The sequence below is a fragment of the Carlito syrichta genome, unplaced genomic scaffold, assembly GCF_000164805.1.
Source record: "Carlito syrichta isolate Samal-C Ts95f unplaced genomic scaffold, Tarsius_syrichta-2.0.1 Scaffold288790, whole genome shotgun sequence".
Classification (NCBI taxonomy): Eukaryota; Metazoa; Chordata; class Mammalia; order Primates; family Tarsiidae; genus Carlito; species Carlito syrichta.
Window position 1 is genome coordinate 129,664 of NW_007232886.1, and position 12,653 is coordinate 142,316.

General features: G+C 42.8%; 1 protein-coding gene across 1 annotated transcript in view; it reads left to right on the top strand.

Annotated features, from left to right (window-relative positions):
* ENTPD3 (ectonucleoside triphosphate diphosphohydrolase 3) overlaps positions 1–12,653 on the top strand; it is a 39,366-nt gene that overhangs the window by 17,721 nt on the left and 8,992 nt on the right. The window contains exons 5-7 of the mRNA XM_008053872.1: positions 7,369–7,519; positions 8,544–8,703; positions 9,707–9,940. Coding sequence (XP_008052063.1) covers positions 7,369–7,519; positions 8,544–8,703; positions 9,707–9,940 — 545 coding nt within the window. The remainder of the gene's footprint in view (positions 1–7,368; positions 7,520–8,543; positions 8,704–9,706; positions 9,941–12,653) is intronic.

Here is a 12,653-nt window from a genome sequence, read left to right on the forward strand (position 1 = left end):
GGGGGGGTGCTGTAGGATACCTGTTGTGTGGAGAACCTGGCCACATGTGGTCCAGGGCATGGGCACAATGGGGTCCTGCAATGAGGGCTGGGAGGACAGGGCCTGGGAGGGGGGCTGTGAGGTGCAAGGACTAGTGTTCTTGGTATTGGGAGCTCAGGGTGGTCACAAACGTCCAGGAGGAGCAGAATGTGGCACTTACCTGTTCTAAATGTGGGCACCTGATGCTCAGATCTTTGGCAGGAGGTTGGGTTGGCAGAAAGCAAGCATCCTTTCTCCCTCTTTCCTCTGTTCCACATCCCCCTTCCTCTATAAACAAGAGCTAAGACCCAGGATGGGCCCAGACCTCCAGGGAAGCCTGGAAATCTGGGCTGACCTGATCCATTCTCTCCACTGAGAGTACAGGAGGAAGGGAGATGGGGCTCCTGAGCATATAGAAGGAAAGGAAAGGACAGGTATGGGACCTGAGAGGCTAGGGTAGAAGAGTAACCAGAGAGGTGTATGGGACCATGTGAAAGAGGAGTGGAAGAGAGCTGGGAGGAGAAGGAGGAGGAAGAGGGGAGGGAGGAGGAAATAGGAGGAAAGGAGGAGAGAAAGCAAGAGAAAGGACAGAGGAGAAAGGGGGGGGAGGAGAAGGAGGTAGAGAACAAGAGAAATGATGGAGGAAGGTAAAGAGGAGGAGGGAGAGAGAAAGGAAGGAGAAAGAGAGAAAGAAGAGTAGAGAGTGGAAAGGGGGAAGAGGGAGAAAGACAAGAGAGATGATGGAGGAGGATAAGGAAGAAGAGGAGAGAGGGAGGAGGAGAGGACAGAGAGAGGAGGAGAGAGAGGAAGGAGGAGGAAGAGGAAGAGAGAACAAGAAAACTGATGGAGGAGGATAACAAAAGGAAGAAAGAGAAAGGGCGGTGAAAGAAAGAACAGGAAGAGAGAGGAAGGAGAAAAAATAGAAGGTCTCATCGAGTGATTCATTCACTCATTTAGTAAGTACTTATTGAGTGCCTGGTGTTTGCCAAGAAATGTTTTTCATACTGAAATTTCAGAAATAAAAGATTCAATGTTTCTCCTGTTATGCGTTATGGAATTTACATTCCAGTGAAAAATATAGATAAAAGATAAATGAGTATATACTATGTCAGGGAGAGTGCTGTGAAAAGAAATCAAGCAGGGTAGGAGATGGAGAGTGAGCATGCCATTTTGGACAGGAGTGTCAGGGAAGGCATTAGGTGAAAGGCTGATGGGGAGGTTGTAGCCTAAGAAATGACAAACATGGTATGTTCCAGTGTGGTGATGTATACTATGAAAAACCCAGCACACCTAAGATGTTTTCTTGCCAAAAAAATCACACCTGAATTTGGTCACATTTCTAGAAATAATTCTCAGTTTATCAAAAATGCAGGAGACAGCGAGGCATGTTAAATGGCACTTCAAGGATATTATCAATGAAATCCAGAATAAGGGATGGTCTCCATGACAAGTGATATGGTTTATTTAATAGGTAAACATACAAGGAGGGGGGAAAAGAGGGTGGGAAACTATTATAGATTACTGAATCTTAAAAGACATATCATCCACATGCAATGCATGGACTTTGGTTCTGTGTCAAATATAAAGAAAAAATTAAGTCCTTCTGAGAAATTTGAACACTGGTTCTTTGATGATATTAAAGATTTTTTAAAGATATGATTATTTCTTAGATATCATGGCTATGTTTTTAAGTGTCCTTATCTCTTAGAAATATATACTAAAGTGTTTACAGATTATTTGATATGATAATTTTTCTTTATAGGAATGGAAAAAAAGGAGAGTGTAGGTGAAAATAAGATTGGCTATATATTGATTAGCTATTAAAACTGAATGATCAGTATATGGGGATTCACTGTGCTAGTTTCACAGAAAAGAATTAGAGTAATGTGAGCTCTGACATGTGATATTTAGCATAGTTTATTATTGGTTGTGGTATGGTGGTTTTATTGATATTTTGAAAAGTAAATAAAGAAAACATTGTTAAATAACCTGTCACATAGAAATTTGACTGACTTGTGTGTTAATACTGGGAAATTAGTCTCACATTTTATGCTATTTTATGCTACTGAGTTGCGTATTTTTTGTTGTTTTGTTTTTTGAGTTGGGGCGTATCACTCTGTCACCCAGTCTGGAGTAAAGTGACACAGTTACAACTCACCACAGCCTCAACCTTCTCAGGTGATCCTTCTGCCTCAGCCTTCCAAATAGCTGGGACTATAGGCATGTGCCACCACACCCAGCTAATTTTTGTGTGTGTGTGTGTGAAGATGATGTCTCACTATGTTGCCTAGGCTGACCTCAAACTCCTAGGCTGAAGCAATCCTCCCATCTCTGCTTCCCAAAGTTCTGGGATTATAGTCATGAGCTGTCATACCTGGCCATTGTGTGTCTTTTTAAAAATAATGTTTTAATTACAAAATAATACACACATGTCTTCATTGTGTGGAAACTAGAAAATATGGATAAATAAAACAGAGCTGGATACAATGGTATGCACCTGTAGTCCCAGCTACACAGGAGGCTGAGGTGAGAGGACGGTTTGAGCCCAGGAGTTTGAATTCAGCCAGGACAATATAGCAAGACCCTATCTCTATTTTTTTAAAAAAAGAGGGGCCGGGCATGGTGACTGAAGCCTGTAATCTCAGCACTTTGGGAGGCCAAGGTGAGAAGATTGCCTGAGCCCACAGTTCAAGAACAGCCTGAACAACTTGGCAAGACATCATCTCTACAATAAATCAAAAAATTAGCCAGGCATGGTAGCATGTGCCTGTAGTTCTGGCTACTTGGAAGACTGAGGCGGAAGGATCATCTGAGGCCAGCAGGTTGATGCTGGGGTAGTTGTGAGCGTGCCACTGCACTCCAGCCTGGACAATAGAGTGAGACTCCAACTCAAAAAAAAAAAAAAGAAAGAAAGAAAAAAGGAAGTAAAATCATCCAGAATCCTACCTTCCAGAGGGGGGACATTTCTTTTTTAAGTATATATTTACATTAAAAATCATACATACATACATAATATAAACACACATATATTTATTTAATTGTTGTTATTATTACTAGAAAAATTGTTCCAGCTCCTTCAGTTCTTAACTCTTGAGACCATCAAGAGTTCATCAAGCCATGGCTAAGCTCATCAAGCCATGGCTTATTGTGCTGCCATTTGTCTGTCATAGGAGGCCGTTCCCCCAGGAGAGAAGACTGCATTAAATGCTCTGTCCTGGTCAAAGGTGCTTCTCTGGCGCTGTGGCTGAAATCCACGCGTCTATGCATCTTAACAGACCTGTCCATTATTAGAGTGCTCTGGTTTTTTTGGTGGTCTGTAGTAGTTAGAAGATGAATGAGAAAGGACAGTGGAAGGAGACAATGTCTCTGTCAATTCCAAATAGACCAAAGAAGTTTCCAGAGGGGTCATATTCTCTCCATTTTCCTTGCCTGTCCTAGCCTTTTCCTTTCCTAAACTAGACTTACTTAACTCAAACCCTGGACTGGTAGAATAAATTAATTCACATGATGGCATCCAGTGTAACTGTGAAAAGGAATGAGCCACTAGGAAATATTGTTAAATACAAATAAAGGAAAGTGGGGTAAGGTGTTAATAGTAAGTTCTCATTATCTAAAAGGTGAGGTGATACAAAATAGATAAGTATTTGCTTATGTTAAACACACATTAGATACATGTTTTTAAAAAATAAATTACTTATAGGAAGAGGAAACAAGAATAGGAGCGAGATGTCTTTGAATATACTTAGTTTTTTAGATTTAATTTTAGAGCTATGTAAATATTTGAACAATTATAAAGCAAAACAGTTTTTAAAAAGGCCGTTTATAAAATTCAAAAACCAAATGAAGCAAACTAGCCTCATTTTATGTCAAGTTGTTGGCATAACCATCTAAAAAGAATATTTTTAAATAATTAAACATGGTAATTTGTATATTCATAATGGGATATACCCTAAGGACAAAATGGACTTTTAAAAGATTCTCATGTTGTTTTCAATAATCACACAGTTGGTAACAGTGCTTAGACTTCTGTGCATGAATTGTGGAGCAAAGCAAATGAATTATGTTGGGGTTGCTGTGAATCATAATTTTTAGCATTGGAAAAAAGAAGATAAAGATGTAAGACCAAGAAAGTTAAGTAAAATCCTGTAATCTTGAGATTGAATTTGAAGTATAAGTAAGAGTCCATGATGTATAGTCTCTTAAATAAAGGTTTTCACTGGTCTGTCTTCTGAAGAGACTTGCAAGAATCATACTAGCCTCCAAATGTTGAATGTAAATACCATTTGTCAATAAAATGGGCTGGGTGCAATGGCTCACACTAGCACTTTGGGAAGCTGAGGCAGGAGGATCACTTGAACCCAAAAGTCCAAGACCAGCCTAGCCAAATTTGTGAGACCACATCTCTATATAAAATTTTTAAAATCATACTTGTATACCTAATCCTGAATTGTACTCCACATCTTTAAAATTAAAAAAAAAAGAAAATGAGCCGGGCTCGGTGGCTCAGCCTGTAATCCCGTGCCTTTGGGAGGCTGAGGTGAGTGGATTGCCTGAGCCTGCGGGTTCGAGACCTGCCTGGGCAGGTGAGAGCTCATCTCTACAATAAATCAAAAAAATTAGCCGGGCGTGGTAGCGTGCACCTGTAGTTCCAGCTACTTGGAAGGCTGAGGCGGAAAGATCACCAGAGCCCAGCAGGTCAAGGCTGCGGTGGCTGGGAGCGGCCACTGCACTCCAGTCTGGGCGACAGTGAGACTCCAACTCAAAAAAAAAGAAAATGATAAAAAAAAATTTGTTTAATCAGCCGAGTGTGGTGGTATGCACCTGCAGTCCATTCTACTCAGGAGGCTGAGGCATGAGGATTCTTTGAGCCCAACATTTCAAGGTTACAGTGAGCTATGATCACAACACTATACTCCAGCCTGGGCAACAGAGCAAGAATCTGTCTCTTAAATAAATAGACCAGGTTCAATGGCTCTCACCTATAATTCCAGCACTTTGGGAGGCCGAGGTGAGAGGATTGTCTGAATCTATGGGTTCAAAACCAGCCTAGGCAACTTGGTAAGACCTCAGCTCTACAATAAATCAAAAAATTAGCCAGGCGACGTGGCGTGTACCTGTAATTCCAGCTACTTGAAAGGCTGAAGCAAAAGGATCTCTGGATCCCAGCAGGTCGAGGCTGCAGTGGCCGTGAGCATGCCACTGCACTCCAGCCTGGGCAACAGAGTGAGACTTCAACTCTAAATAAATAAGTAAGGGACTAAGGTTTCGGAGAAATGACTGATTCCAGATCTGGGGAAGGAAAGGTAAAAAGTTATCTGATTTATCCTATCACTTTAGAAAGCTTCTGCTCTCAAAGGCATCTGGGATTGTGTCAGAGAGACTCAGGGGCCATATTAAAGAGAGCCCCACTGGCCAAAGATGGGACCATCAATAAAAATAACTGCAATGAATTGAAATACACCAAATAGCTCTAAAGTCATATGTTCCTAAAGCTCCAGAAAACAAACAGTCTCTCATTGGTTAAATCAGGGGGTTGCTGTACTTTTAAAGCAGGTCAATAAAGGGAAATAAACACTTATCCTGCCTTCCCTGTACAAACTGTGATATAGAATGACCAAATAATTAATGATGGGAAGATTCTTCTCTTATAAAAGCATTTTAGGTAATAAAGTGGGAAAAAAGACAATTAAAATATCACCATTTGTAACCGCTAATGAAATAATGTATCTAAGCCATTATCATTGATGACTGCTAACAGCACAGAGAAGAGAGACAGCCAGACACTATGTGCCTCTTGTTATAAGTCCACACTAATCCCTACAAGGTATTCTTTTTGTAAAAACTCAAGCCTGAATCTGATCAAGCCTCTACATCCAATTAACAATGTATAGGAAATACAGGGGACCAAGTAAGATGTTAATTGAACTGTGAAAGTACAGTCAGCAAGTTTTAGATTGTGGAAACTCTGCAGGACACAGAAATTGGAAGCACACTTTTTAATAATTACAAAGAAAAACAGAAAGGGAGGGCCAATATATTACAAGAGACTTGGGATTGCAATGTATGAATTTTTTTTTTTTTTTTTTTTTTAGTAGGAGTCTCACTCTGTCATGTAGGCTGGAGTGCAGTAGCATGCTTACAGCTACCACAGCCTCGACCTGATGGGCTCATGTGATACTTCCATCTCAGCCTTTCAAGTAGCTGGAACTACAGGCATGCACCACCACACCCAGCTAATTTTTAAAAATTTATTGTAGAGATAAAGTTTTGCCAAGTTGCCCAGGCTGATATGAAACTCATGGGCTCAGGCAATCCTCTTGCCTCAGCCTCCCAAAGTGCTGGTGTTACAGGTGTGAGTCAATGTGCCTGGCCTGCAGTGTATGAAATTTATTTGGATCTTGACTCACACAAATGAGAGACAGAGAGAAAGGTAGAGAGAGAGAGAAGAAAGGGGAGGGGAAGGGAGAGGGGAAGAGGAAGGGAGAAAGAGGACAGAGAAAGAGAAGAAGGAGGAAGACAGACAGAGAGGATGATAATGAGAATGATGGGGCAATGTGGACCATAACTAGGTAGTTGATAACATTAAGAAATTATTTTTAATTTGTATAGGTGTAATAATGGAACTCTATACTTCTTTCAAACAATTCTTACCTTTCGTGATACATACTAAATACTGGAATGAAATGACAAGATATTTGCAATTTACCTTGCGGGGAAATAGTATAGATGAAATGAGAGTTGATCATTGCTGAAGCTGGGCGATAGACACATAGGGTTTAATATTACTGTTCTCCCTAGTTTTATTTATATTTGAAATTTCTATAATGAAAAGGTGTTGTTTTTTTTTTTGAGTTGGAGTTTTATCCCAATGTCCAGGCTGGAGTACAGTGGCACACTCACAGCCACCCCAGCGTCAACTTGCTGGACTCTGGCGATCCTTCCACCTTAGCCTTCCAAGTAGCCAGAACTACAGGCACGTGCTACCACACCAGGCTAATTTTTGATTTATTGTAGAGATGACATCTTGCCAAGTTCTCCAGGCCGATCTCAAACCCGTGGGCTCAGGCAATCTACTCGCCTTGGCTTCCAAGAGGCTGAGCCTCCAAGCCTGGTCTGAAAACATTTTTTAAAAGTAGGCTCTGGCTTTATTGTGAACATTGTAATCCATTCCTTCCAGATGTTGGGAGTGGACTGATCAGTGTGACCACATGGGACTTAGCACATCCACCTGTTTTCAACCTCCCACTAAAACCCAATAATTTTCAAGGCCTATTTGTTTTTTATTTAAAAGTTGTATTACTATTGTTGGTTCCTGGGAATGCTGACAAGTACTGACTGCTTGCTTTTCAGGCTCTGGGATCTCCAGCTATAAGAATAACCCCCAAGATGTCCCCAAAGCCTTTGAAGATTGTATGCAAAAAGTCAAGGAACAGGTTCCGATCCACCTCCACAAATCCACCCCCATTCACCTGGGAGCCACTGCTGGGATGCGCTTGCTGAGGTAAAGCCTAAATGGCACCAAAGAGCTCATTTGACCAAGAATGTTACTCTATTTCTGGAAGCAACCCCTCCACCAAAAAAGAAGTCCATGTTTTGCCATAAGTTTGAACTTTAAAGGTTGGGAAACTTTTAGTCTTTATTTTAATACCCAGAAAGAAACAATTCTAAAATTGATTCCCTCTGCCCTGGTGATTTTACTGAGAACTCTGAAAAAAGGGAGGTAACATGAAATCTCATGGGTTCTTTAGAAAAGTAGTAGTTTTTGACGTTTCGTGTTTTGAAACTTGTGAACAACCCAAAGCTATGTAGTTTATACAAAATGTCACTGAAATCTGCTTTAAAACAAGGTAATTTTGCTCCCCATATCAGTCAAAGCCTCTGGGCTTTCTTCCATAGGGTAGTAATGGCAGCAAACAGATTCTATACTGCTATGTCATGGGTAATATAATACAGTCTTACCATTCCTCTGTGAGTCAGCACACCAATGGTTTTGCAGTCCTGTAAAAGCCACCCTGACCATCATACTCCCTCATGCGGAAGCCCTCTCAAAGAGTAAAGCAGGAACAGCTGAAAACTCAACCTTCTTCCTTTCCTGCTTCTTCCTAAGCTGCCAGTCCTTCTGAGGGTTTCTTTATATGGTGCCGCAAGAGATTACTCCTGCTGCTCCTAGGCCCTCACCAATCTCCTTTCTTCTGCTGATCTGAGACAAAACAATGGTAGTTAACTAGGCAGCTCTTTTGATACAAGAACAGGTAGGGATGGAGAGAACAAATCATACTTTTACTGAAAGCTATTTTCCTGCTTGGCAGTTTGACAGGTAACAAGTGCATCCCGCCTTCATGATTGCCCTCGGAAGGTTTCAACTTGCAAAATGAGGGTTTGCTGTGTACTACACACATCTGGAAAGTCATCCATCCCTGCCAGCAGGGAGGTGGGGAGGTTTACATTTCCACCTGAGTGAGACTACTTATTTTAAGACTGTGTTGTCTGGGCACTCAGCCTTTTGTGTTCTGTGCCTTGCATAGGTTGCAAAATGAAACAGCAGCTAATGAAGTTCTTGCAAGCATCCAAAGCTACTTCAAGTCCCAGCCCTTTGATTTTAGGGGTGCTCAAATCATTTCTGGGCAAGAGGAAGGGGTATATGGATGGATTACGGCCAACTATTTAATGGGAAATTTCCTGGAGGTGTGTGGAAACAAATGCATGGTTTTTAATCTTACTGTTTATCCTGTCCCCTGTGAGTGATAGCTTAAGCAGAGGTACATGCCAATAGAGACATCTGTCCTGTATCATTTCTATCATGTAATATATTAGGGAAACACTTGTGAGACAATAGCTAAGAAAAAACACGTATAGCTGGGGAAGAAACATGAATCACAAACAGAACCAAATGCATGGGGAAGAGTGAATATAACTGTATCGGCCTGTAAAAAATTGAAGTGGGTGGGGCCTACATTTAACACTGGACTATGAGTCTTTTAAAGGGCAGTTGGAGAATGGCTCTTCTGAGAGGCTCCAGGGCCATCTAGAATGTACAGAGCCCTCAAGCTATCTGCTTCCCTGAGTCTACAGGGACAGAGGGAGGTCTTCACTCTGTGTCCCCTGGGTCTCTTTACAGCCCAGTCCCTGAACTTTCTGCTCCTTTGGCGCAGAAGAAAGTTGACTCCAAAAGACAACCACTGTATTGCAGGGGACACAAACTAAGATGCCCCAGACCATATCCAGCCCAAGACTTATTTTGTTCCCCCCAAGTGTATTTTAAATTTTTTAATTAATTGCTAACAGTTAACATGTTAATTACCAACAGTTAACATTTCTGGTTTATTTTGAACTCTTCACCTGATCTCTCCCCTCCACATTGGAGGAACTGGTAACGGTAGACTCACATTCCTGCATGGTGACAACCAAGAGGACCAGAATGTAACTCATGGACTCCCTAGTTTGTCACAATCCCCACCACTCTAATGTATGCACCTAGTCTATTTCCCTCATTTATGATTCATCTGTTACTTCCCCAGCTCCTGTAAGCATTTGAATTCACCACACCTGAAAGAAAAGGAAAGAATCGGCTCTGAATGTTCCCTGTCATACTTCTTAGTAATAGGAGATGGGGCTTGGGTGGAGAACCCCGGGCAAACAGAAATGGTACCTTTGGCCTTTTTTCTTACTTTCTTTTCTCACTGTGCAGAAGAACCTTTGGCATATGTGGGTGCACCCACATGGAGTGGAAACCATAGGTGCCCTGGATTTAGGCGGTGCCTCAACCCAAATATCCTTCGTGGCAGGAGAGCAGGTGGGGCTGAACACCAGCGACATCATGCAGGTGTCCCTGTATGGCTACATGTATACTCTCTATACACACAGCTTCCAGTGCTACGGACGGAACGAGGCTGAGAAGAGGTTTTTGGCAATGCTCCTGCAGGTACCTGAGTGGGGGGGGCAAGTGTTCCCTTTCTCTTGAGGATATGACCTGTCTGGGTGCAGACAGAATATTAGTGGTCACAAGAGAAATGTTTGCTGAAAGGGGAGGAGGCAGAGCCCTTCCTAGGCTTCCCTTTAGATGGGTCTATACTAGGCAGGTCTGATGCTCTTTGATGCCCTTTGTATAGTGGAACTTTAGAGCAACCAAATTCTATCATGTTGGTCCATAATTCATGTAAGAGTGAATCTTCAGGAAGATGAATGGAAATAACAGCATTTTCCAGTTTATTTCTGGGGGTCCTACAGTCAGTCAGTCTCTCTGTCTCTGTCTCTGCCTATCTCTCTCTTCCTCTCTCTCTCCTCTCTCTCTCTTTCTCTGTCTCTTTCTCTGTCTCTCTTTCTGTCTCTCTTTCTTTCATCTCTCTCTCTCTCTCTCTTTCCTTGTCTGTCTATCTCTCATATCTCCCTCTCTCTCATTTTCTCTCTTTTTCTGTCTCTCTTCCTCTCTCATATCTCTCTCTCCTTCTCTTTCTCTCTTTCTCTCTCTCCCTCTCCCTCCCTCTCTCCTTCTCTGTCTCTCTCTCTCATTCTCTCTCTCCCCCTCTCTCTCCTTCTCTGTCTCATATCTATCTCTCACTTTATCTCTCTCTATTTCTCTATCCCTATTTCTCTCTTTATCTATCTCTCTATCTCTATCTCTATCTCTATCTCCATCTCTATCTCCATCTCCATCTCCATCTCCATCTCCAGATCCATCTCCATCTCCACGTCTAACTCTACCTCTATCTGTCATGTTGACCACTTCTAGTGAATTTGAGTAAGAAGTCCAGGGACGTTCCAGAGCGTCACGTGTTTTGTAAACGACTCCAGACCTGGGAATCCCTTTATGGGCACAAACTGTTTTAAACCAGTTGCCAAACTAACCTGAGAATTTTGAGACTTCCCTGGGTGCAGACAGAATAATATTAGTGGTCACAAGAGAAATGTTTGCTGAAAGGGGAGGAGGCAGAGCCCTTCCTAGGCTCAGCTTCCCTTTAGATGGGTCTATATTAGGCAGGCCTGATGCTCTTTGATGCCCTTTATATAGTGGAACTTTGGAGCAACCAAATTCCAACATGTTGACCTGTAATTCATACGTGTTCCAGGGCCCAGAAGGCTTCAGTCTCTGCTGGAAAACTGTCATGGATACAAATTCAACATTATATAGTGTGTGTCAGTGAGGGTACTAGCTCCATAGATAAGACCTCAGACCGCAAACTCAGGGAACACTAATCTCAGCCATTACTGGGCTGCTGAGATGAAGGAAAGGGGCCTTGACCACCTACAGAAGTATGAGGACAACCAGAAACCACAAGACCTGACTTCTGATGGCAGCTGGGAGCAGGGGACTAGGGCTGGGTCAGCCTGTGAACAGAGTAGACATGACATCAATGGGTTCGCTCCCATTCCTCCAACCTGCCTTTATAACTGAGGCCAGGAGCAGTATTTCTTGGACACCAGTCTGCAGAAGAGTTGAACTGGTTCACAAAAGTGTCATCTCTAGCAGAGCTCACATCTTCAGACCCCTGCATTTACCCAGTGTTCATGCAGGGTGTTTTGTGGGAACTCGCCCTCCAGTTTGAGTTCCTCCCCAAAACTTCTGTGAGCCTCTCAGGAAAGGCTGGAGCTCCAGTACACATGCAGTTGTTGTGACATTTACTGTCAGGAGATTCTGAGAAATGCCCAGTAAGGACAGATGTGAGAACCCTGCCGAGAGCCTTCAACCACTCTTCCATGGCTCCCACAGGCCCAACTGCCACCCACTCCCCAACTCAGCCAAACCAAATCCCACCAGTCACCCAATCAACCCTCCATAGCAGGAAGTCTCAATACTCACCACTTATCTCCACTTGCTCTTTGGATTCAACCTACATGCTTCTTTCTAGGAGAGAAGCTCTGGAAGATTCTCTTTTCTCAGACTCCCTTTATTTTCAGCAGTGCTCAATGTCCCTTTCTCTAGTTCTGACCCTGATATGGGTGGAATGTTGAGGCTTGGGTCAAATCATCCTTTTTGTGGAGTGAGTGAAGGTCAGAGAGGCTATCCTTCTGAATTTGGCAGGCCCTGAAGAGTGTGTGTGTGTGTGTGTGTGTGTGTGTGTGTGTGTGTGTGTACTCCTACAATATTTACTAAGGAATGATTATCTAGTATCCAGCAGTCCATAGTATAGAAGTAAATACCTTTTAGAGGTCTCAATAGGTTTGAGAATGCAGGTCTCTAAGTGTGGGCCCACCACTGGAGGCAGAGGAGCGAGTTCCCAGCCTGTCACAGTCAGCTCCCGGGGACAGGGACAAAAGTCTTCAATTTGCCTAGTAACCGCTAGACGCCTGAGAAAGTGGCTCTGCCCTCAAAGACTTCTGACTCAGCTAAGGGGAGGGATCCAGATGTGGTGAGGATTACCGACAAATGCATGTCCAGACCTGTTGACCAGTACTTTCAAGGGTCAAATACATGTTGCTAAGCGCTGACTAGAAAGGTTCACATAAATATTGCATCATGAACACTGGCTAAGTAAATTCTCCATCTGTCTGGATCACACTTCCTCATTTGTAATATAAAGAACTATATAAGCCGGGCTCAGTGGCTCAGCCTGTAATCCCGCGCCTTTGGGAAGCTGAGGTGAGTAGATTGCCTGAGCCCGCGGGTTCGAGACCCGCCTGGGCAGCGAGACCTCATC